General features: G+C 34.0%; 2 protein-coding genes across 2 annotated transcripts; both read right to left on the bottom strand.

The window, feature by feature from the left end:
• Positions 1–1,774: 1,774 nt before the first annotated feature.
• On the bottom strand, positions 1,775–12,739 carry LOC140752129 (uncharacterized). The gene is made up of 6 exons (XM_073086310.1): positions 12,578–12,739; positions 11,545–11,683; positions 11,272–11,412; positions 3,795–3,998; positions 3,316–3,555; positions 1,775–2,525 (listed from the first exon to the last, which is right to left on the bottom strand). Exons 1-6 carry the CDS (start codon positions 12,652–12,654, stop codon positions 2,154–2,156), a joined length of 1,173 nt encoding a protein of 390 aa, XP_072942411.1. The 5' UTR covers positions 12,655–12,739; the 3' UTR covers positions 1,775–2,153.
• Positions 12,740–15,071: 2,332 nt separating this feature from the next.
• Positions 15,072–22,163, bottom strand: Fps (farnesyl pyrophosphate syntase). The gene is made up of 6 exons (XM_073086309.1): positions 21,796–22,163; positions 21,026–21,194; positions 19,338–19,478; positions 17,146–17,349; positions 16,372–16,611; positions 15,072–15,796 (listed from the first exon to the last, which is right to left on the bottom strand). The coding sequence occupies exons 1-6, from the start codon at positions 21,990–21,992 to the stop codon at positions 15,461–15,463; spliced, it is 1,287 nt and encodes a 428-aa protein (XP_072942410.1). The 5' UTR covers positions 21,993–22,163; the 3' UTR covers positions 15,072–15,460.
• Between the last annotated feature and the right edge of the window lie 4,625 nt (positions 22,164–26,788).

The following is a 26,788-nucleotide window of genomic DNA, read 5'->3' as shown; positions in this document are numbered from 1 at the left end:
AGTTACCGTACTCCTCCGAAACGGCTTTACCGATTTTCACAAAATTTTATATGCATATGCGACTACTATCTATTTTTCATACCCCTAAGTGATAAGGGTCACCCTTAACATTTTTTTTATTTATATGCCAACACAACGTTTGCCGGGTCAGTTAGTATTTTATCTAATATCTTATTTAACATATTTACAACTTATACGGTAGTTCGTTCTGGTGGACTTTATGCGTACGAGTAAGAGCACGCAGCCTAGTGGTACGTGTACTAGGGAGAAGTGGGTTGAAAGGGACATAATTATATTAAAAGGGACAATGGAAATTACCGCATAGTGGAACGACTGCAATGTTTCGAATGGAAAGTAACTCAATACATGGATTCACTTCTCAATTTGTACTTCTATCATATCAAAAGTTGAAAAGGTGGTGTACAAATTGGGATGTTGCAAAGTATGTTTTGTCTTTATTTATAAACATTTTTTCCAACGTTGTGAATTGTTTATTGTGCAGTTAAGCATTATTTATAAGGGGAAATTGCATATGCGATAAAAGTGATTTTTTGAGTTTCATTATTGCAGCGATATAATTGAAGTTCAGTTTTATAAATATATACTTATCGTAAAAGATTGTAAAAAACAGGTTGACTCGTCTGCAGAACGCGTTGTCTTATACAGGGATAAAATGGTTGTATGGTGTTAATCTCAAAGAATTACCCAGTGTGGTTTTTATAGCCAGTTAAGACCAATAAATAAAAATTTGTTTACCTTTGAGCAGCAATTGAATTTTTATACAATACGCGTGCATTTCTGGCCGATTTATTTATGAATCCAAAAATCATAGTGACGTTCCCGCTACTTGTTCACTTCACAAATATAAGGCACGTCTTCTCTATCTTTGGTGCGCGCAGATTGTCCTCAACGAGCGTGTTTATGCATATAACTATTAAATTGTATATAGGTAATTACTATATTTTAAATTTAATTATAGACACGACACCATAATTATAATTACAATTCTGTGCGTCAATCAAATCAATCAAAATCTTAAGTTAGTTGTAATAAAAAGATTTGCCTTTGTCCTTATGATTATAATAATTATGAAAATATATTTCGACCTACATTTACGTGGAATTCATAACAGCGTGTGTTGTGTAGATGTTCAAAGTGTTCCTAGTTTAATCTTCAGAAAAACTTATAAATGGAAAATTAAGAAAGCTGTCCTAAGTCTGGTCTAGAAGGTGTCCAATACACAGCAACTCCCGTCGAGTTATTGGTGCATGCAAATGAGTGTGTTTTTAAATGAACGATTATTTTTACGTATATTGTTAATCCAGCATCATCATCTGATGACGCTTTCTAATTATGAGTTCTAGAAGGTTCATACACAACTCTACTTAATATTACGACTACACAGGATGTTCCAAATCCAAAACTATAAAAAAAGGCGAAAAATTCTGAACAGAATTACGAGGCCAGTTTTAATAAAACCTAAAACTGCATCAAAAGATTTAAAAAATGTAAGTAGTTCCCTGTCTGGAAATCAAACGTTGATTTTAAAAAAACACACTGTATTATGCCATCATCAGATGGTGACGCTTTTAACGATCAAATTCTTGAAAGTGATAAATGATTTGTATATTAAAATGTTATCCTCATTCGCAAAAATTGTTGGTAACTAAATGAGTAAATTAAACAGTTTTTATTTAAATGCATCTTTATTATAATAATATTTTCACATTAATTGCAGTAACTTGCAATTGTATAATTTTTGTATTCTTGTATTTTGTATAATTTTAAATTATATATTATAACCCGAAACCACGGCGTAAACAGAAGCAATGTAGCCATCGCAACACAATCGACCTTGCATTCATAACTTAAGTAGAGCTTATATTACTTTTAAAGAAAATAATAAGAAAATGAACGCGCGTAACAGGAAAATGACCCTAAACATGATCTTTTATTTTAAAGGAACAAATCAGCACTATGTCAGCCCGGTACCAAATAAGTAGGCAGGCATTTGTCATGTATTTCTGAAGCATTTCCAGCTTCTCTATGGGGACACATGACACAAACATTCTATTATTAGTGGTTAATAATAATATAAACAACGGTATATAAAAAAATATGCACAAGTAATATTCTACGATCACATAAAATTGTCATTTCTTTCCTGTGAATAATTTAAGCAATCCTAAAAACAGCTCAGGAGCTCTTGGAAAATAATTAAAGTCATGGGCGAGACGGGATACTTCGTCAAGTCTCATGCGCTTTTCCTGCTTATATATTTCAGGGAGTTTTAACTGTTCATAAAGTATCTTTATCTCCTCTACGTGTCCTGGATCTGGACTGCCGTAGTATCTCGTGAATGTCTTCCGTTGTGCTTCATTGCAGTTCTGCAAGGCTGTCACGGCCAACCAAGAACACTTGCCCTCTTGGATGTCGGTCCCCAGCGTAGACATATTTAGATTTATGTCTGTAGTGTCCATGTTTCCAACTTCAGATTCTAGTGGAAAACAGTCCGCGAAGTCGTTCTGTAATAGACAAGTTACTGTAAAAATATAGTTCGATTTATGTTTCTTTCTTTGTTTTTGAAGCGGCTGTAAACAGTATGGATAATTTTAAACTGATTATGCCGGTTATTATTATGACGTGTACTTCATTCCTTGTTGCTTGTAATTTTTTTTACTTAATCGTGGATTTAACTTAAATCTCCAATTATTTTACATACATTATGATTACTTAAATAATTTAATTCACAAGAAATATATTTACCTATCGAAGAAAAATGTCAACAATAGTATTGAAATATTGTAAGGTTAACTGTTTTATTAATCTATGGGTTAAATAAAAGTTGAATGTTGTGGAATTACTGATATAAAGATAACACCAATTTTCGTTATATTATGGTTATAGGAACACCTCTATACCATCGCCTATAATAAAAAGTAGACTTCAAGCAGTAGGTACATTTTGGTTTGACACATTTGGTTATGTCAAATAATCATAGATAAGTATAGATATCTCGCCGCCTTATAATTGAAGGTAGCCATTAAATGACTTAAACATGTGACAATTCTGTCAGCCGTTTAATGGCTGTCATGGTGTAATTTACGCGGAATAATGCCGACATGCGCAGTTAAGACATGAAATCGCAGAAAAAGTGCGAGAAATATCGTTTCATTCGTAATTTATCTAAAAACTACATTTATTTAATATTTTTCAAACACGAATATAATTGACAGTGACAATTGTCAAAAGGACATTGTACATTTTCTTGTTAGGAGCGAGTAATCTTTACTAATCTATGCGAATAATACAAACCTGCATTTGATGTAAACGTCCAATTTTGTAACCGATATCCTTAACTTTTTCAGTTATTTCCGTATCATCTATGTTAGCTAATATCAAGCTGAGGAAAACTGGTAGAACGTGTGCGTAATGTGAAGTTTTATACTTCACGATAATGTCGTAAGTTTCGTTGGTAAATTGAACGTAATCCTTTTCCTTCTGGTTCGACATTATGTAGTCCAAATGTTGTCCAGTCGCTGTATAAATTAAAGCCTAAAACATGATTAAGTAATTATTACATACATTTTCTTTTTATTTTCTTAGTCAATATTGTAGACATACAGTCAAACCGTAGATTTCAAGTAAATGTAGAGATGTCCTCAGAAGTGTTATTTCATTATACCTATCTAGATTTCTTTTTATTCTTATAAACGTATTAAAAATCCGTGTTGAAATTTGAAAATAATAACGCACACGGCATGTGTAGTACAAATAATATGAAAAATTATTACGTCGTGAAATTGGTCCATAATTTTTGAATACTGAGGCAAATGTTCGCATTTTATTTTCAAGATTTTTAACATGGTCCCGTAGATTATAGCACTGTCGTTCACAGCCCTCAGCCCGACATCTGGCACCAGGTGCCAACAAGGTTTCCCTCGCCGTGTCACTGATCTGTCAGTGATATCATCTAGGACAATCCAGAAAGCTTGAACCTGTATAAAATAAATAAGTAATAAAATAGGTAGATGTAACGTCGTCTATCGTCGTCGTCTATCGTCGTCCTCTATCGTCGTATATCGTCTGCTCTGAATATAGAAATGAATCGCGTCCCCATAGCAAATTGTATGACTACACCTGCTCGCAACAACTTCAGTGTAGACTAAAAATTTGGCGCGGACTATACCAGCTTACGAGTACGTAATTATTTTAGATACGTGAATATTCCTAATGTTGCCGCGTATATACAGACGGGGGTGGTTGTGAAATTATATTATTGGATTTTTTGGAATTCCATTTTCAGTAGGCCATAGATGTATCCCTAACCGCAAAAGGTAATAAACCCATTTCAATATTATGATTTTACACAACTTGAGACAGTTTGAGCCTGCTAGCGGACCGCGGGTTCGAGTTGTGCCTTATAGTATTATCATAATAATATTTTATGGTTATATCAAAAAATACCAAAGGTAAAGGAACTATTCGTATGATATTAATAGGGATTGAAAGGTTTGTTGGTGAAGGCTAACGTGTTTGTTCGAAGGCTAGTTAGGTACGTGTGTAAGTATAGTCTGATTCATAATTAGGTGTCCAAAATGTAAACAAAGGTGTTGTCCTATCAAGAAAATACGTTTCAAATGATAGTTTCTTATTTTTGACAATATTAAATTAATACAACAATAATGAAATAATTATCTAAATAAATTTAGATCAATTCAAATTTTCTTATATTTATATTACCTCAATTTCGTTCCATACAGTAATAATAATAAAAAACAAGGTTTATGGTAGAAAATTAAAATGTGATAATGGTAACACAATCGGAACCCAAGACATTTCTTGTGCCGTCATTTTTAAGTTTCGTAACTGATGTTATTCATTTTCGTGATTGTAATCGAACTCAAATTTATTATCGTTTTCAGAGCGCGTTCGTTAAATTGTGAATAATTGTAAAGTTTTCGTTTTTTGTTGAGTTTGTTAAAGTTTTTGTTTCTTGCTAATATTGACAATGACATTTGTTTGTTTACATTTTGGACACCTAATTATGAATCAGACTATAGGTCTAATGTGATTATGCCGCGAATCCTTTGGCCCAACCATTCCGTATTCCTTAAAAAATGTTAAAATTCATAATGGGTTTACAAAAACAATACATTATGCATTTTAGCGATTTCATTTGCATCGATCCTTTTATTGTCTAACTACTACGCTTTTATTAGCTTAACTTGTATGTATGCATGATTTTACCCATTTTTACCGGTCAGTTTAATTCAAAATTTTGAACAATTATTAAGAATTCATGTAAATACACGATTTTTATAATTTTGTCCCATTGTCCTTATCAGGATCATCAGGATTGAAGATTACAGAGGAGTTGTTCTAGTGCCTTAAAGAAAGTTCATGGCAAAGTTAGTAGATTGCAACAATTATTACTATTTAGTTTGTTTAACTATAAAAGCGTGGTTGTTAATTTTTTTTTCAATAAATTATTTTATTATTAAATACCTGACCGTTATTTGAAACTTTATCGTGAGAGATAGGCCCTATCTGTTTTCTGCCTAAAGTACCTCCCTCTCTACCTACCTATAGCCGTCTCGCTCACTCATTCCCACCAGTAGCAGAGCTGCGAGGTGCCAGCGCCAATTTTAATTCATTGGCGTCCTGTTTTCTGCAGCGTTCGGAAGTACTTATTAGAAGAGCCTAGTGAAAGCTATTTTTTCAAATATCTTAATTTTTTCTATAAGTACGATAAATACTTTTTATAAGTACAGCCAGTACTTAGTACAGAAGTAGTGAATTTATAATATCAAATTGGATTGATAAACCGGATACTTCGTAAGTAATCCTTTGGTACCTTCCTTATTTTAAACATTTGTTTTAACTTTTACTTTTTGCCTTTAAAATACTTTCAAATTATGCCACTTGGCTTGTGAGGGTAACATTTTTTGTTCATTTGTTTAACGGTATTACCGTTCGATATTCTTTTAAGTACCCTTAAAATACATTTTTTTTTATTTTTTTTTATTAGAAATCTACCTACATATATATGGTTATTTTTTGTGGTGTTTAATATTGCTTTTATTGCCGTTGCCATACCTTTTTTGTACAACTTTTTAGGATTTTCAGGATCAGTGCGTAATTTACAGTTATAATGAGCGGTGTTAACGAACAAGATACTGATCATTCGCACAATGACATACATGTTACTCATTCGGAATCCCAAAAAAGTAATACTGTTGACAGATCTCGTCAACGACCTAAAAGGAAGCGTATTCCTCCGAGTAGTAGCTCTTCAAGCTCCTCAACCGAGTCTAGTACATCCTCGTCATCAAATTCGGAACCTTGTGACAGTAAGAAATTTAAAAAACGTAAAAGAAGGGGGGGGGGGGCAAACGTAACCGTCAACGTGAGCGTCGCCGCTTAAACAAATTATCTCGTGAAATAAATGAACTTAGGAAGCAAGTTAAGTTTTGTGACAATATTTCAATTCCGCATAACAATAATTATCCCGATGAACTATCAGTCGATGGCAATATTAGTGGAGATTTATATAATAATTCAATCGAATCCCCTTCTGAGCCTAATTTTGTTTTTGAAACCGAAACTAAACTAAAGGACCCGTCAGTTCCTAATACTCCAAAAAATTATTTATCGGTATTAAAGGACATTCAGTATTTTGATAGTAATCATTGGTGTGAAGTTCGTTATTCAGATACACAAAAGTTATATAATTGTTCACCCGGCTTTGTAGATCTAGAGGTTAATGATGAGGTTAAAGCTTATGACTCCCTACGTCACCTAGCTATTTCAGATAAAGCATATGCTGCTATGACATATTGTGTTTTAAAACAACGCGAAGCTTTACAAAATTCACTTCGAAGTCTTTTGCAATGGTGTCGGGGTTCTGAATTCACGTTAGAAAATTTAAATGAAAAAGTTAATGAACTTTTTTTGAAGGGCGATTTCTTTAAAGTATCGTCTGAGCTGCTACAACTTATATGTGGTCACCGAGCAGAAATAATTCAAATGAGAAGAGATGGTATAACAAATTTTGTACGAGATCCACTAACTAAGGTTGCCTTAAGGAAGATTCCACCTTCGTGTCAACATTTATTTAATGCGGAGTTGTTAACCGCAGCGCTTGAAAAGGCAGGTGGGGTAAGAAAAGCCTTTTTACCCCTAAATAAGCATGGCTTAAATGCTCCCGCTTCGCAAGCGGGGCCGAGCAAGCCTGTACACCACCCCTCGCAGGGGCAGGTAAATCGTAATTTTTCAAATATACCCTCGCAGGGTATTTCACATGGAGGTTATGCTACAACGCATATTGTCCATGTTAATCAACCCTCGCAGGGTTACTCTAATAGTCGACCTTCACAAGGGCATAGGCTCAACAATACAGACTCTCGCCCTGGATTTTCGTATAATTACAGAGGATCCTTTCGCCCAAGAGGAGGAAGATATCATAATAGGCCACAAGAATATCATAGAGGCAGTCAAAAAAGACCTGCACCATCCTCGGAGACCAACAGCCGCGGAAAAAAGCGTAAGTTTTGACAATCAACCTTTCATAGCAGGCAGATTACGTCTATTTCTCCATCGGTGGAGAAAATTAGGTGCTTCGAAATTCATCCTAAAGTTAATTCAAGGGTATCGCATACCCTTTCTCGAAAAACCTCCTCTAGTAATACCAAATCTGTCGCACGCTCGACTCTCTTCGCCTGCTATGACAACGGTATTAACTCAATTACGGAATCAGGGTGTGTTGGAGGTAGTCAAGCCTGCCCCGAGTTTTGTTTCAGAAATGTTTTTGGTTCCAAAAATCGACGGGTCTCACAGACCCATCTTCAACTTGTCCGCGCTAAACAAATATGTTATAACAGACAAGTTTCGCTTAATAAACGTCTACCGAGTACCCGATTTTCTACAGCCCAAGGATTGGATGTGCAAGATAGACTTGTCTCAGGCGTACTTTCACGTACCCATAAGCCCGTCACACAGACGGTTCCTGCGTTTAATTCACAATCATCAATTGTTACAAATGACTTGCCTGCCGTTCGGTCTCAGCACAGCACCAAAAGTGTTTGCGTCTTTGACAAATTGGGTTGCTCAGACTCTGCGAGAGAAAGGGATGCGTATTATCGTTTATTTGGACGACTTTCTCTTAGTCCATCAGTGTCGTCAAGTCTTAAAAGTTCAAGTACAGACACTGCTCAAAAGACTTCGTTACCTTGGTTGGCAAATAAATTTGGACAAGTCAATAATAATACCTCAAAAGAAACTCGTATTTTTAGGCGTCCAATGGGACACTTGGAGGAACAAGAAAACCCTGACGAAACAGAAACGTCTCAACCTCTTAACCAAAATCACGAAACTTTTGAGCAGCGGCTGTGTAGGGCTGAAGGACTTACAGAGTTTAGTAGGCCTGTTGAACTTCTCAAGCTTCGTGATACCCAGGGGACGACTTCATTACCGAGCTCTTCTGGACCTCTTAAACAAATATTTAAAAATGCCAATTGCCAGACTGCTTCAACTTCCAGAAAATGTCTTGAGGAACCTCACCTGGTGGCTTTACAATCTTCATCAGTCCTCGTCAATCCATCCGCCTCCTCCGTCTCATTTTCTTACGACAGACGCGTCGGACCTGGCCTGGGGAGCGCAATTAAACAGTCAAGCATTGTCGGGTCAGTGGACAGAGAGGGAACAGGACTTACACTGCAACCAGAAAGAGCTCCTCGCTCTTTTGAAGGTCCTACAAATTCATCATCAGTCCATGTCTCGATCCACAGTTCTGTGGCAGAGCGACAACAGGACAGCTGTTGCTTATATTCGCAACGAGGGTGGAACGAAGTCACGAGCTCTAATGAATATTACTCTACGAATTTTCCGGATATTACAAATCCATCAAATTCATATAATGTCATGTCACCTTCCAGGCAGGTACAACGGTCACGCAGATCATCTATCTCGCTACCGGTTACCTCCGGAGTGGCACCTTTTATCAATTTGCACAGATATGATTTTCAAAAAATTCGGAATTCCTGTCATAGATCTTTTTGCATCAAAGAAGGCACATGTAGTTGCCAATTACGTATCCCTAGACTTGACGGACCATCAGGCAATGGCCCACGATGCCTTTTCTCTTCATTGGAATTACCAACTGGCGTGGGTATTCCCTCCGCCTTATTTAATTCCCAAAGTGCTAATTCATCTCAACCAGGCACAAGGCACATTCTTAATAGTAGTTCCCCGATGGAACCGTGTATTTTGGAGAGCAGACCTCAAGTCCAGGGCAATCGCAGCCCCATTCACGATACGTCACTTAGATCGTTATCTTATAGACCTTACAACAGGCCTTCCACCTCCGAGGGTTGGGGAGGGGTGGTCAAATAATTTAATTGATTGGAATCAATCTCAAATTAACTTATTGATGTCGTCTTGGCGTCCATCGACCCGTAAGACTTATAAAGCCGCGTGGGAACGCTGGCTAGCATGGAACAAATTATGTAAACTTGATCCTAGTCAACCTACTGGCGCTACATTGGCGAAATTTTTAGCTGATTTGCATTTAAAGGAAAACCTTTCCTATAATTCTATTTTATTACATAAATCTGTAATTTCCACTTTGTGCAATACGGAGTTGTCAGGTCGCTTAAGTTCGCACGTGTTAGTACGACACGTTTTAAAATCAATCTCTTTAAAAAATCCTGTGCAGCATAAGAAAGAAGTTTGGAATATTGATTCTTTAGTTTCTTTTTTAGATAAATATAAAGTTGACGAAAGTAACCTCTTTCTGACATTAAGACATACAGCAATTTTACTTTTATTATGCTCTGGGCGTCGTATACATGACTTGACAATATTATCTGTAGACCATGAGCATCTTGAACAAAACAATGAATATGTTATCCTATGGCCTACTTTTGGCTCTAAAACTGACAATTCTGATTACAGGCAGTCGGGATGGAAACTAATGTCAAATACAACCAATAAGAAGCTTGATCCGGTATATTGGTTAAAATGTTGTATAAACCTCTTACATGATAAGCGTGTTGAAGCAAAATGCAAGAATTTATTTGTTACTTTTAGAGGACAACCCAAGCCAGCATCCCGAACGGTGATTGCGGGATGGATTAAATCTTTATTATTGGAAGCAGGCATAACTGCACCTCCGGGAAGTATTCGATCAGCTGTTGCGTCGAAAGATTGGTCTAATAATGTTCCAGTCGATGAAATATTGGCACGTGGAAATTGGAGATCTGAAAACACTTTCAGACAATTTTATAAACGGCAGGTTTTGCCAGTTTCTCCTAAAGTTAAGGACTTAAACTTTTTTTCTCCAGTCTCATAATTTTTGTACGGAAAGTGTTATTTATTTTCATTTACTTGTTAATATTACAATAACTGTTGAGTTGTCTGAGAAAAAGAATTATTTTAGTTTCTTAAATTGTTATATTTTTTGCAAAGTATTTTATTAAATTTATTTTCTCGCTCATCTGTGTTTATTTAGATACCTGGATTGAAACCTGATTTAATCCCATCACATATTCCTTGTAGCAACTATTTATGTACATACATATTTATTACACTTCTGAAGAATAAATACATATTTTATTGCAATAGTTTATAAATCGGACTTACTTAAATTTATAATATTAATATTGAAATGTCACATTGGCGTCCATTCCCACCAGGCGATAACAAACACGTCTCTCACGATAAAGTTTCAAATAACGGTCAGGTATTTAATATCGGCGTTTTACCTGAAAATAAAATGCTTATTAAATACTTACCTTATTTGAAACTTTAATTTAAATTCTGCCTGGTGTTTCGACTCAATGAATTAAAATTGGCGCTGGCACCTCGCAGCTCTGCTACTGGTGGGAATGAGTGAGCGAGACGGCTATAGGTAGGTAGAGAGGGAGGTACTTTAGGCAGAAAACAGATAGGGCCTATCTCTCACGATAAAGTTTCAAATAAGGTAAGTATTTAATAAGCGTTTTATTTTCAGGTAAAACGCCGATATTTTTGTTCTTTCCTTTGTAGTTTTCCTTACGTTAGCTCATCTGTGATCAATGTGTGTGTAGCTCTTTATGAGCTAAATGCTCCGCTGAATTCCTATGTTTACGTTTTTAAAGAATGTTTAAGGGCTGCAGAGATCTTGTAATATGTAGCTACTGTAACTGCCAACCAATGGTTCCACCTTTAAGTAATTTGACGATACCTATTATCTGTTCAATTAAATATTTCTATTAAATAAAGAATGTTTACCATTTCCATACACCATCCTAAAACGTGGCACACTTCCAGAGATTCTTCAGTAATATTCTCCGGCTTCTCCAAATATTTATACGATAATATTGTTGATAGTCCCTCAGCATATTTTCCATCGGTTATATTATAATCTAAAATCTTAATTCGATAATAATTAATAAGTATCGTTTCTTTTTACAGTTGTAAGATAAATATTTCGTTAGCAGTAATTAATTTGAAAAGTTAGTTAACGTGGGTACATGATGAGGTTAGCCAATTTAAATATTTTACCTGTTTTATTGTATTAGCAAATTCGGGTATTTCTGTTATTTGAGGATTGGTAGTTATAGCGTTAATAACCTTAGGCCAGGCGCCAAGAAAAGTCTCCTTTTCGCTATTCAATTCCGTAAAAGATCTTCTGCTTCCAGTCCTGTAAAATAATTCGTCACAATGCTTTAAGCAATTTAAACGTTAATTCTTATAATTTCTTTTTTACAAAATGCATGTCAATGTTTTTATGGTCTCTGAGCACGTAGATGATTCAAGTAGGTACAGTCATCGTCCAGATGAATCAAGTAGGTACAATATAAATCAATTTAGATTGCTTAACTCTGGACGTTAGTCAGTTCAGTTTCAGTATATGTTATTATTTTAGGTGTTTTTGCGTGTCCAGGGTATGCAAGATCTGAGGGATCGTAGTGTGTAGGTACCCTGAGGCTTTATTAATTTTGTGACTTTTGTCAGTTTAGTAATACTATTATTAGTTTAATGTAAATCAAGCAATTTAGTAAGCCAACATTACAAATAATATATTCTTCATTTGTTTAAATATTAAATCAATATTTTGTGTATACACGAGCACATGAATATTTGCATTAAATTAATGATAAAAATGTTTAATTAAGTTGACATTTTCACGCTTTCTAAACGCATTTTCTATACTAGGATTTCGTGTATTTTGGGTACTGTAAATACAGATAAATGCAAACACATAAACACCCAGAACGAGAAGAGAAATCCAAAATTATTTGGATGTCCGCCTGCCCGGTGTTCGAACTCGGTACATCAGGCTATTTACCGTGTCGGAGGATAATTTCATTGTTATTTATTTGATAATACGTTTAATTTAAACTGTAAGCCATAAAATATTTCAGTACTTTATTATTTAGGCCTGCATTATTTTTTATTTGAAACCGAAGTAAATGACATTTAATAAAAAGAAAATAACGCATCATTACTAAATAAGTTACATGCACTATGTTGTGGAAGTCCAAATAACCGCTTTCGATATTTACTTAAAGCCAAAAAAAAAATGCAACTATACCTTTGAGTCACAATTAAATTCTTTTTACATAATACGTGAAAGTTCTTTGCCACTTTATTTAAGATTCCGAAAATCATGATGTCCCACTTATTGAAATTCACTTCACAAATGGAGTTGGCACGTCTTAACTTGCGGTTTTCCCGGTAAACACTACGCTAACTTTGTTGTGGATGCGCGCAAATTTATCTCAATAAAAGTGTGGTCACCTTCTTAATTTAATTACCTTTAATTGGTAACCACAATTAAAATTACATATAAGGGTGTCGCAATCCAATCCTTAATCATTATTTTTGTGAAAGGAAAGACATTTGTCCGTAATTATAATTAACTACGAAAATTTATCTCTACATTTTTTATAAGATTGCAGTATCAAAGGAGCACATATTAGACTTGATGGTATGTGGTCACTGCCGCCAATGATCATGTCCATTCTACCTGAAACCGATACCAAATCCATCCAAACTTAAAACTATGCGTACCTACCTGTTTGCGTATAATACCTACCTGTTTACTACTTATAGTAATAACTAGCCTAAATATTATATTTTTCGTAATTACCATCACTTTGTAGCATTTACTGCTACTAAGCTTTATTCCTGCATCATCAGAACTGAGAACATAGGACTAAAATAAATTGAAGAGTTTCTGCAAAATACTCCTAATACCATTAATTTCATTTTAATGATAATTTTAATGATGACTTTCACGGTCGTGAGTACTGTAAAAACATCGCAAATTTAAAGGTGTTTTTTGTTTTAATGGGAGTTAATTATAATTAAGTAAAATAAATTATATTTTTCCGTAATTATCTTACCAGTGATGATATTAATTAAGTCTTAATTTATTATGCGAGTGGACGCGAACAGACTTCATCCTTAAAACAAATTTGGTATCGATAAAAGTGCTGTGTTTTTATCAACCTTTGAAACTGGAAATTTCCATACTTATTTGCAAAATTTTATTCCCTGCAGCTCTCGACAGCATAGTGCTGCTATATAAGGGACTGTCGTAAGAGCTTAACTATAGCCCGTTATTACAAATGGATCAACCAAAGATCGAAATTTGATTGATATATTGATCATTAATAACGGGTATGTCAAGCGTCGGCTGCGTCGGAAATAACTCCTTCTCGGCGTACTATGGAGGTCCCGACACGATCGAGCACCTGGAGGGCGTATTTCTACCTAATACTCGTAACAGCAGTGTTAGGCGCTGCTGTGTTCCGGTTTGAAGGGCGTGGTAAGGGAGACATACTTTTCCGAGGCGTTCCAGCTTAGTCCTCAGGGGTAGCGGCGCATCTGTGGCCGACCTCAAGTAGAAATATTTAATCCTATCTGGGGTTAATTACAGATGTCCATGGGCGGCAGTAGCCACTTACCATCAGGTAGACTGCATGCTCGTCTGCTACTCTTATATTATAAAAAAATATGGGATGGTATATTTTCATTATATTATGTTTTAAATAACGTTATATTATATCAAGAATTATTAAATTATATTATGAATATCAAGAATCCGGCTGGTATTTAGCATCCGAGAATCAGCTCGGGTAAAGAGGGAATCCTCGAGACCCGAATTTCCATGCCCACCGTCCTTATTTTGACAAGACCATAGCATATGAGAGATCCGGCTTCGTCTGGCATGGAATATGCACAAAATTGAATTTAAACAAGGCTTTCAAATTCTAAACTATACGTACCAAAAGACTGGGAATGATATTATGAAGTAAATATATCGGCGCGTTGCAAGAGATATTAATCAGGCGCTCGATCGCACAGTTCATGTGGTTCTACGGTCCAGTCATAGATAAGTATAGATATCTCACCGCCTTGTAATTGAAGGAAGCCATTAAATGACTGACACTTGTCAGCTGTCATGGTGTAATTTACGCGGAACAATCCCGACATGTGCAGTTAAGTGGTGCAAAAACACGAAATCGAAGAAAAAGTTCGGAGAAATATCGTTTCGAAAATAGAAGACAGTGACAATTTCAATTGTTAAAACTGGTTACATTTTCTTGTTAGGAGTGAGTAATCTTTACTTATGATATGCTATACTTATGATATGATATACTATATACTATGATTCCAGTATTAATCTTTGGGTTTTATCGTTGTAATCGTAGTATACCCATATGAATTTTAGAAATAGCCAAAAATGTTAATTTTCAAAAATCAAAGGTATTTGAACAAGTTTCGGGTCCTACATGTTTACCTTCACAATTAGTATGAACACTTGTTAGTTTTTTTCCAGTCCTACTTATGTCCCAGTTATAAAAACATATACACCTATATTTTTGGTGGTTACTGATTAGCTACAATTTCATTACAAGCTTTTAATATGTCCCATTGCAGGACTTTTTCTCTATCCTCAAACATATTCAGATTAGTTTTGTGTACTCTGAAATTTTATTTTGCTTCAGATTCATATATTGCAATAGTCTGTAAGTTGGACTTTGTGACAATGTCCTTTAGGGTAATAAAAAAACAATAGGAATTATGTAATATCTTTTTGTATTTTTAATCCCACATAGATTTATTAAACATACAAGAGATTATAAAAGGTAAATACATATAAATCAAGCTTGAAACTTTAACATTTATTAAAATTGAAAATAATAGTGGAGATAAATCTTTTCTTTATAAGTAGACTTGTAGATATTTATAAATAGACGTTAGTATTATTTGTAGGATTCTCTTTAAGTTCCTTAAATTGAGATCGAAGATTTCATTATTCACGTACATGCTTCTTACGTGATGTTATTTTACATGTGTTTTTAATAATGGAATTAGTAAATTTTAGATTAGATATCGTACTTAAAATTACCAAAGTCTAAAACTAAGTATCCTATGCTTATGTCTTATGCTAAATAAATATTAGAATTTAAACGCTTCGCCTGAAGATGTTATCCAGGATTTTGAAGAACAAATCATGCGGGAGTCCCCTTGTGACTTGTTGGATTTGCGTCCGGAGGAGATCATAGGTGGCTTCTTCGTATACTGAGTAGGTATGGGGTAGCTGGAGCTCTTCATACAGATCCTTGATCCTTTCAGCATCGCCTGGCTTGGAGCCGCCATAATGCTCTTCCATGATTTGTCTCTGAGCGGGCGATACCCTTTGAAGTGCGACAACAGCTAACCATGTGCATTTACCATCTTGAATGTCAGTGCCGTTCTTGCCTGTTGCTGCCGGATCCCCGAAGCAGTCAAGGAAATCATCCTGTAATAAAGAAATAGTATTTAGTGTTGGGAGTTCGGGTCAGCAAATCAAAACCTCAGATTGTTGTTCTTCCAATATGTTACCATCATACATCTAGTACATCAATCATTTCACAAGCTCGACACGACTCAACTAGAAACTTCTATATTAGCCCCCTTTCCCTCCGTTTTTTCGCGCCCAAGCTTCCATTTTATTTTTTTAAATTTCATTATAGAATGTCATAGATACGGCCAACGATGAAACCCAAATGCAAGGTTTTTAATCCATTTTTAAAATCAATATTTTGTTTTATTTAAACTCAATTAAAATATAACCTTGCATTAGTTATATAAACGCCATAATGGCTGATAAATTCTCATATTCCCGATAAATATTAGTTACTTTTAAAATAATTAGCTCCCTACACATTTAAATCTATAACTTAACCGATATTTTTGCCTAATTGTGAAGTGCAATCGAACAGTGGAATGCTTATTGGCACCCACTAAAATGATTTCGTGGCAAATAAGTTTCATAACGAATTATTGAAATGTCCTACAATATCACCGAATCTGTGAAATATTAAAGAAAATCACCTGAATTTGGAAGAACTCTCCCATCTCCATAAGAATTGTCTTCGCCTGCCTGTGGGTCTCAGGATCATCAACGCCGGTCATGAGGAGGGCCAAGCTCACTGGCATTTGGAATGTATAGTACGCAGTCTTATATTTCGTGATCGCTTCATACTTCTCCATCGTGAACTGTGCTAGATCTGGTTTATCAGTTTTCGACAGGAGTTTTTCCAGGTGTTGCCCGATCGAACACTTGAGCAGCATCTGCAAATGTTTTACGTAAATAAGTCACGTTTATTCTTGTGGCGACCTTAAAATGCTAATCATGTTTTATGTATGCGTATCTGATTTGTTATGTACTCAATGCGTTTGGTTTGCCTTTGTACTAACTTGTGATATTATTATTCACGTCTTTTTGTTTTGAGTTGCGACCTATTTTGTTTAAGTCTTTCTTTGTTTATTGAATTTTCGGACGATTCAATAATTCAATAAACTTCAATAAACGACTTTGTTTATTGAAGTTTATTGAATTTCTGAAAGTCCCATATTTATATTCAACACTGTGTTTCCGTTATATGCATAATGCCTATATTTCCTAGATACATATTTTTTTCAATTTTTCACGATTACATGCATGATAAGTGGGTTTTCAAAATTAGTGGACCGGGCCTTAACTTGAACATATAGACACCGTGAGTAGTGTCTAAAAATCATAATTATCAAAAGAGTTTCGTATATAGAAATACGATACGAAAACGTTGTTTATAATTAACAAAGTTACGCATAATTGAAATTTACCTCATTGAACATCTCCAAAACGTTCTTGTAGTACGGCTTGGCGAAGAAGTAGCGTTTAAGCGTGGAGTACATGGCGGCTTGGACGAAGGACGCGTCGTTGATGCCGCCCAGCCCGACCTCCGGGCGCCTGTACCAGCAGGGGACCCCGCGCCGCATTTCCGTACCTTCCATGACATCGTTCAACAGCATCTGGTGCGTGTGGAACTGGAAAGAGGAATTGCAACTGTTACATTCACATTAATCAATGTTTAGGATCTGTCCGAAAGATCTACGGTAGGATTGTCGTGTATTTATATTATTTTAATCCTTGTTTAAGCATTATTTTTTCAAAGTATAGACGCACGGTTAGGGCGTCGGCCAAATTTTAAGTAAATCGATCCCAAAAACTTAACACGGCTTACATTTATTAATATTTCTCAAAATATATTTGAACTTGAACATAATTATAATTGAACGTAATTTATTCCTACTATTATCAATAATAAGGGCGCAAATATTTGATTCCTATTTATTGCGGAAATAATAGCCAATCGATATCTTCTTTATTATTATTAGGTAAAACAACTAGGTAGGTATGTTAACAAAAGTTTATTGTATATATTATTATATAGGAAAACAATGCATGTTTCCAAATTATGTAACGAATTGTTTCTAATATTTGTAAATTATGTTTAATACTCTGAATTTATCATGTGTCGCATCCTGTACTGATAGCAAATAGCAACGAACATAATACATCTGTAATTTCAGTCGTTCACGTACCTATATACATGATTTACGTATTTCGTCTGCGATTTTTTGTTTTATACAGTTTTAATGATATAAAACGATATAAAAACGATGATTCGTACCTATTTATATTTATATATAAGTGCAATCTAAAGATGCTGAAGTATCAAAACTTAAATTAGTTTTGTCACGGAAATTATAACTTATTTTTATTATTCAATCAATAACTTCGCTACTAAATAGTAAAGAAAAGATGACCTTTATAACAACACGTTTATAAATGTCACAAATGCTAAATATTTCGCACTATTGAAATCAAGCATGGCCGATTTTTTTCTTTCAGATTATTTTTATCTGTAATTTAAATTTATTAATTTTCTAAGACCTAGTCAAATTTAAGTTATATTTGTGTGAAGCGTTACGACCACATACGTTTGTCCTTTCTGTCTGGGATAAGAACACATGTCTTATTTAAGTTTGCTAACAAGTACCTAGATATATATAATAGGTAAACACCCTTTAATACTATGCCAGTTGTTTTCGTTGAATGAAAAACCATGAGAACATCTATAACGTATTTTAAACGTATTTTAATCCAAAAAAAAAATAAGTAGAGCTTTAATAATAAAGCAAAATTTAAGCACCCAACTACCTACTGCTTTCAATTGCTACTTTTGTTAAACAGGTAAACCCAAGACTATTGTGTTATTAACCCAGGTGTTGTCATGAATGAGTTTTGTAAGGGCATTCACAATAAAAAATATGAAAAACGAGTATCCTTACTACTTACAAGTGTTTTACCTGCTGTATTGCGTAATATTGTGTAAGCTTTGTTCATTTTAAATACTTCTCATTAATATATTTCATTCTAAAGTGTATTTGTATTTTTTCCAATAAAATTACCATACTTTAAAGGAAGCTAGGATGTCGCCCGGTTGACAGGTAGGTAATTTAATACGCCGTTAGCGTAAAAGTGCTTCTCAAACTTGACGTCTAATTAAAATTAAATGCGTATTAAAAATTGTAGAAGATCAAAAAAACTCGTTTAAGTAGCATTTTTTGCGAAATACGAAGACAAATAACGAAGTTGTATAATTAACATACTGCGTTGTCGTGTTCTAGACACTATTATTTTTTACGTCTTTATCAAATTAGAAATCAGGTTAGCTCACGTGTCGAACATGTGAATGGTTATTTCAGATCGAACACTGATCTACTTAGATAGTTTAAAATAGTTAATACGTAATTAAAATATATACATAACAAATATATCCATCTGGTATATACAGTTATAGGTAAATCGTAAAACGTAAAAGTTTCTACAAAAAATGTTTTAAAAAATAAGGAACTGGTAGGTATATTAAAATGGATGTTGGAATTTAAAATACGCCGTTGATTATTGGGTAGGAAAATCAATTAAATGAGCAATATTTCATTAATGAAGGTCGTATAATGAGACTTACCATTTCCGTGCACCATCCCATTATGTTGGCTAAATGTATGTTCTCCTGCGTGAGATTGTGTGGTTTCTCCAGCATCTTGTAGGCCAGTACTGTTGCAAGTCCACGGTTCTTCTTTCCATTCGGCACATTGTATTGAAGAAGCTGCAGCAAGAGATTTTTAAGTTAGATAACAAGACAAAAGGATCAAACATTGCTATTAGCTTATTAGAGAGAAATACAAAATAAATAAAATAATTATAAATACAAATATGCGGATAAGAAGGAGAAATTCAAAGAAAAATATAAAATAAGAACGTCATGTATTTTAACGAATTTGTACGTCATCAGATCTTTACAAAAGTGCTTAAAAGTTATCTCCTTTGTTTGGTACTCTTATTGCTTGCAAAAATGTATAGTCAGGTGATTCAATTACACTTTATTTTAACAATACCAGTGTTCTTATGTTGAATCAAGTGTTTACAAATGATTCATAAGTATTGTTAACATTATAAATTATAGTTGTGTAAATAGCGTGGAATTCATTGTATATCCCAAAGATACGAACAATAGAAGTGTGTATAAACATTAGCATTGATAACAATTTTGATTTATTTAAATGAGTCCATTCCGAGTCACAATGATGTCATAAAATAGCACACCGTAGAAGTAGGTAGCAATTGGCACGTGTATTTTGCGTGTGACTATAAATCAATAGAAGAAAAAAATCGCTACACGAATTATAGTGGTAACAGGATGGTGTTACGCGTTACTTGATGTTAATTTCCGATTGTATTGTTGTGATATCACACTTAAAGTCGCCAGTCATTTAGTTATAATTAAAGGTACCATGCAAATTGCCATTGTTTTATATAAATAATGAGGATATTTGTTCTATTAATAGAAAAATGTAAAAAAAGCTATGAAAAGCGATGATCCTCTGTAAGTTATTTACCTTACTTCTGAAATTTTTATTTAAGTACTGATTAAATTTTTGCAAATCAATTGTTATTGTTGATAACCAAACGCCCCTATTTTAAGACCCTAAAATATTAAATTTGAGGATTATCTTTCTTTATTTCGGGCCTGAGTGGGTAAAATAAAGCATACTATTCCTAATTGTTGTATTTTTATGATCGCTGGCAAAAAGCAAACGCAGAATTAAGTGCAAGAACCGTTTAGATATAAATAGCATTTACTTATGTTGTGTCTACTAAGCGTCGCAAATGTAACAGGCTAGCCAGTTCTCTACTAGGTAATATGTTAATAGGTGTTTGTTATTAGGCTTATTCTAGTTTATAAATATTTATACCATGTTTCATAATATTGCAAAATCCTATTTTATAAGAAAAATACACATACAAGTGCAAAAGTTTTAGTGATATATTTGATATTTCATTTCTTTTATAATTCTTAATTGTTATTACTACGATAATGAAATAGTACAAACGGTGCTAGATTTATACAACCACGTGATTTCTAAATCCATCTGTTTGGAAATAAAAGTACATTTCTGTAGATGTTTGTACTAGAAAAATATGATTATGCCTTGTTATCTATTAAAATGTGGACGTGAGTACTTTTAAAAATGACTTAAAATTAATGAATTACTTACCGGTTAACTACATATATCAGGCAACGAAAATGTCAACGAGCACTAAAGCAAAGTTCTATGATTCTGTCTATGAACTGACAAAAACATTAGAACGTACCTTAGCCAACCACTTGCTGGCGTCGGGCACGTCAATATGCTTGCCAGTTTCAGTGAGGTCCCTCACGATGTCCGGGAAGCAAGCCATGAACTCCCGGGACTGGTCCTTGGACACGGCCAGTCCTCGGGTTGCCAGTGGCATTTGCTGCGGAGTGAGGGTCGACAGGAATCTAGACAATGAAACTCATATTGCAATCTAACTCACGTATTTAATAAATTACAATATGGAAGTAAAGAACGAGCATGCATTCCACCTGATAGTAAGTGGTAGTTGCCGCCCATGGATATCTATAATCAACCTCAGATAGGACTAATGCGTTGCTATTCTTGAGGATTAGGTTACCACACAATGCATTATCGTTGACTTACGTTATCAATTAATTTAATAATCCTACTTAATATGAATTACATTTTAAGAATTAGGTCACAAAAGATATAATCAATAATCTAAATGTCTTGATAAAAATACGATACTACATCTGTTCCTTTAAAATTAAGAATAAGCAAAATCATCGACCATAAAAAATCAAACAAAGTATTTATGAGGAACAGTCAATCTGAAAAGTATTAAAACGTATAAGAAAAATTTTAAATTGCCACTTTCTAGATATTAACAGCTTAGAAATATGACGCTTAAAATAGAAATAACCAATAGCTATTTATTACCAGCAATCACATAATTCAGTAACGTGTGATGAAATCTCCCTATGGGTTCGCATGGCGTCCAGTGTTACGCAAACTTTGAGAGACGGTGTACGAGAGTGCACTGACCTGTGATATTTCTGCAACTTCAGCAATTTCTTCGGCAGTCCCGTTTCGTCATTTTGCGGGGACTTGTGCGATGGTTGATCGAGCCTGGGTACCATTGCGTCCGAGTTGGTAACGCTGGTAGTCTTGCTGATTTGCCGGCGAATTTCATTCTTGTAGATTTGGAGAATCTTGTCCAAGCTCTTCCTTGTAGAGTACATCTTGCTTTAAATCTTCAAAGTCCAACAATAATTTTAAGCAAAGCTTTTAGTTTATGAAAATTCTTTTATTAAAATGAATTAACTTGTAGAAAGTAAGTCGCGTTCGGTGCAACGCCTGATCACAGCGAGTACGTGTGACCGACTGATTCTTTGTTGTGTTTGCCAGTTGCCTCCTTGCCAGTCCACGGTTCCAGCGGTTGACTCAAAATAAGCACTAGTCCCGTTTGTAATGTTTACATTCTTTTTATCGATGTCGATAACGTTATCATTTATGTGTTGACCCTGTTTATTGAATTTGTTGAAATATGTATTAAATTGACATCAATGACTGTGTATTGATATCTGTTATGATGGCAGATGTTGTTGTATAAGTATTTTAATTGGCTAAGTATGTAATAACTATACAAGCTTAAGAATCTCAAATACTGTTGAAAATAGAAGTTTTTCAGTTAATGTAAGAATATAATTTAGTGTTACAGTTACATGAAGACATTTTATTGCCACCAAAAATTCCGAAATCAAAATTTCTGTATGTTATAGTTTGCTATTGAATGTTAATGAGATAATGCAACTAGAGCACTAGCTAGAACTACCATTTCTATCAGTCAAAATTTAAGCTTTAAATGTTTAGTTGTAATGTTCCATTGCTTCTTTACCAGTCTTATACCGACATAAAATAAACAACAGTATTTAATTCTCAGTCATACTATTCATTGTAATAAAATAAAAGTCTATTCAATACAATGATCATAACAAAATATTGTCGATGTTTGCAATTTAACACGCGTTGCGCACGCAACACGATTCAACAAACCGGCCGGCGCCCCCCTCTGCTCGGCGGTGCCACGCGGGCGACGTCACGTAGGCATCGGGCGATGCCGCGGCCGAGGACTGCCGACAGTGCGCCTCAGCGAACACCACGGTTGCCAACTTAGGGGTTTTCCCCCCAGATTTAGGGGGTAAATGAGTGGTATGGGATTTTTCTAGGGGTTTTATATGTCTAGGGGTATTTTTAGGGGTTTTGTAAAGGCGCGGCGAGCAAAAAAAAAAAAAAAAAAACGGGAAACGTGTCATAACCTTGTCACGGCGTCCAAAACAAACATGTTCTGAGCCGGCACGGCGGGGCTAAAAAAAAAAAAAAAACGGGAAACGGGTCATAAGGTGGCACGGCATCCCAAAAAAAAAAGTGTAATATATTTTTAGGGGAATTTTCAAATAATTAATGCAATTATAGGGGGTTTCGACTTCAGTTTAGGGATAAATATTTTTGAGAGTTGGCAACACTGGCGAACACCCGAGCGTGTGCGTGACCCAAAACACCGCATATCCCCCTCCATTATGTATGCGAGTAAAAGTTCGAAGGGAGATCGTTTCGCAATGGCAACGAAATAACCAATTTGCTGAGGCTTCTTCCCGTTTAATGCTGAACTTGGTACAGGTCGAGCTGGTTTGGAAATTATGGTTAATTATTTCGTTCACGTATTATGGAAATATTATTTAAGTTATTGAAATAAACGTGATGTAAATTGGTTTGCAAATATTTGAGAAGCGCTGATTTTTTTATCACCAAGTTGTCTAGGAAATACGGAAATATTTACCATAACAAAATGATGTTTAATATGTGTAATATTAAGAACTAACACGTAATATGTTATTCGATAAAAAATGTGACTTCGGAATACCTTTAATTGAATAAGTACTTACCTACATAATGTCCTTACTTATGTAGATTAAATACATTGTATGCAAATATTAGTAGTTGCTTAATTAGTTTTTTACCTCAAGGTAATACTATGAACGACGTACTTCTTATTCTTTTCAAAAGACATGAATTATTTTTCTAATATACATAATTGGAAAAAAGTACATGTTTGCTATGTAATAAGAAAATAATTTCTTCTCTACCTATTTAATTGTTTTTTTTTTTAAAGTTAAACACATTGTTCAACTCTTAAATGTATTTGTATGCAGTTGACCTAGTGAGTTTGAATATGCTCACGATTTTTACATTTAAATATAGGATTACAACATACTACTTTGACGTTTAGGTAAATTACTAAATTACTTCAGACGAGTCTGAAACTATATTATTGGTTCTTACATCTAATTTAACCGATGAGATAAGATCTTGAAATAAAAATATTAATTTTAATTCTAATCAATAAAAATACATCCTCTATGTTTAAGCTAATACGTAAAGAATATTTTTAAAAAAAATCATATTTGCATGTATGCTTTTATAAGAATACTAGCGGACCCGGTAAACGTTGTGTTGCCATATAAATAAAAAAAAATTTAAGGGTGAACAACCCTTATCACTTAGGGGTATGAAAAATATATAGTAGCCGATTCTCAGACCTACTGAATATGCATATAAAATTTGGTGAAAATCGGTAAAGCCGTTGCGGAGGGGTAGGTACGGTAACTAACATTGTGACACGAGAATTTTATATATAAGAAGATACAATTTTACATATACTTAGCTTAAAGATATTTAGTCTTTATCAAGTGTCATAGCAAATACACGAACACAATATCAATGGTAAATATCTAGTCTGGAATCACGCGCGTGAACCGTGCAAATACATTTCCGAGGTCAAGATCAAGGCACCAGTATCTGCAATACCATTTGCCTCTACATTAAACAAGTTTTATTATCTGATAAGTTCGTTTTAACTACACTGTACTTTGATGGTTTCTTATAGCTACTGAATAGTACCAATCTCATAAAGAAATATAGACATAATATCTTTTTTGGAATTTACATTTATAATTTACAATAAATGAGTGTAGAGCTTATGTAAAATTACATTTAATGGTTTCGAAATAGAAAGGTTATTGCAAAATCATTTCTTATAGCGATTTATTTGTGACTTCTATTTTAATATATTGTCGTTGTCAACTCTTTGAAGTTACACAGCTGTTACTTTGTTCTGTCCATAATCTACCACGCCGCTCATGGGCGGATTTCTGGACTTCACATACTTTTGAGTTCCAAAGAACTTTCAGGTATGTAGGCGCTGTTTATCTTTGCTATAAAAGCTAGTGAATATTTTCTAATTTAATACGATTGCCTGAATGATGCCTTAAGTAATATAAATAAATGGGTGCGTTGCCGGAAATTGGGAACGCACTGCGTGCTTTTTGATATTATCTATTGAATTATTATATTAAAAGATATGTGTAATATTACATTTGTAGACATCTTAAAGAGACATAACACTGCCATTGTATAATATGACGAAATTAATTGCAATTAAATTTATAAATGCTTTGTAATTATTCCATTAGCTACTTATTAATTACACTGTGAGTAGTTAAGTGCCATTGTAATAAAAATAAACGAGTTTTTCTATTTTCAATCATTTTCAATACATTAATTAAAATTATTTACTGCTTTTCATTTTTTAATTACTTGTAAAATGCTATTAAATTACAATTTTATTGTTTTACTGAAATTAAGCAATTTAATTGAATTTAAATTATCTTGCCAACACGCGCAATCAATTTAAATATGTAGGTACCTAGATGGAAGTAGGTAAGTATACTTTTTTGGAAGTTCAGGTATTTTTAAACTCGTTAAATTTCAAAGCCATTGCACGTAGTCAAGGTAAACGTAAAAAAAATACAATTTAAAGGTAAATTACGATTTTATCAAGTTAAACTTCATCACGTACGTGACTTGTCTTTATTTCCTGAATACTCTAATTTTAGATTTTAAAAATCACGTGAATCGAAATTAAGTTTATTACCTATTGTATCCTTCCAATTTTTTATATGATGACTAATACTTGTACTTAATCAGTAGGTATTATATTTTAAAAATGTGTGATTTACACATTTCGGACCCGAAAGTAGGAGATAATATTTCTAGAAAAATGCACTTGTGTCAAGACGTGTAACGAAGGTACTGCACCACTCAAGTAAAGACAAATTATTAAATGTTTAAGGTGTTATAGGAGGTTCATATCCCAGGCACGCACCTCTGATTTTTCAGTTATGTGCGTATTAGAAATTAATTATCACTTGCTAAACGGTGTGTTACTAAGTTCTACGTAGTAACTATTTATTAATCTGTGGTTCTATTAACTTTATAGTCTTAGTAGTTAGAAATTATCGACTATTAAGGAATAATATATGTAGTTATAAATGAGAAGTTATTGTTATACATAAAATATACAACATAATAATGTAACATGTAAGTATGTGACAGATTTCCTCGCTCTTGGTTTGCGCTCGTATGATACGAGTACATGTTTCCACTATTTATGTTATTACAAGCCATAGATTGGTAAAGATACTTCGCCGCCTTGAAATTGAATGAAGCCACAAACGGCTCATTAGTAAGTTCTTTTTTTTAATTCTTGACAAATAAAAACATTTTTAGAGAAAAATTACGAATAAATAACTAATACTGCGTAATTTACATAAGAAATAAATGATTATTTCAAATATTTTAGGGACATTTTAGCACGGAGACGTGGCAAAACTTTTTTACGCAACAATTTCAATTCTCAAAACTGGGTACATTTTCTTGTTAGGAGTGAATAATCTTTATTAATCTATGTTACAAGCCAATATTTTAAGTAAAGTCATTATCATAAATGTTTTATTTTGTTTTCTGTTATTTTGTGACACTTATGCTTAAGTAAGTTAAAGTATAAATTATTTCCACACAAAACTCTACATAAATATTTTTTTGCAAAACCTTTATAAATTTCATTTTAATAAGACTCGACGTGCGAGATATTTAACATAATCAACAAAATGCCATATAATATATAATTTATACGAAT

The sequence above is a fragment of the Epargyreus clarus genome, unplaced genomic scaffold (assembly GCF_041222505.1).
Source record: "Epargyreus clarus isolate Ecla_fem2 unplaced genomic scaffold, WU_Ecla_fem_2.2 ptg000024l, whole genome shotgun sequence".
Taxonomy (NCBI): Eukaryota; Metazoa; Arthropoda; class Insecta; order Lepidoptera; family Hesperiidae; genus Epargyreus; species Epargyreus clarus.
This window is presented reverse-complemented; position numbering and strand designations above follow the sequence as displayed.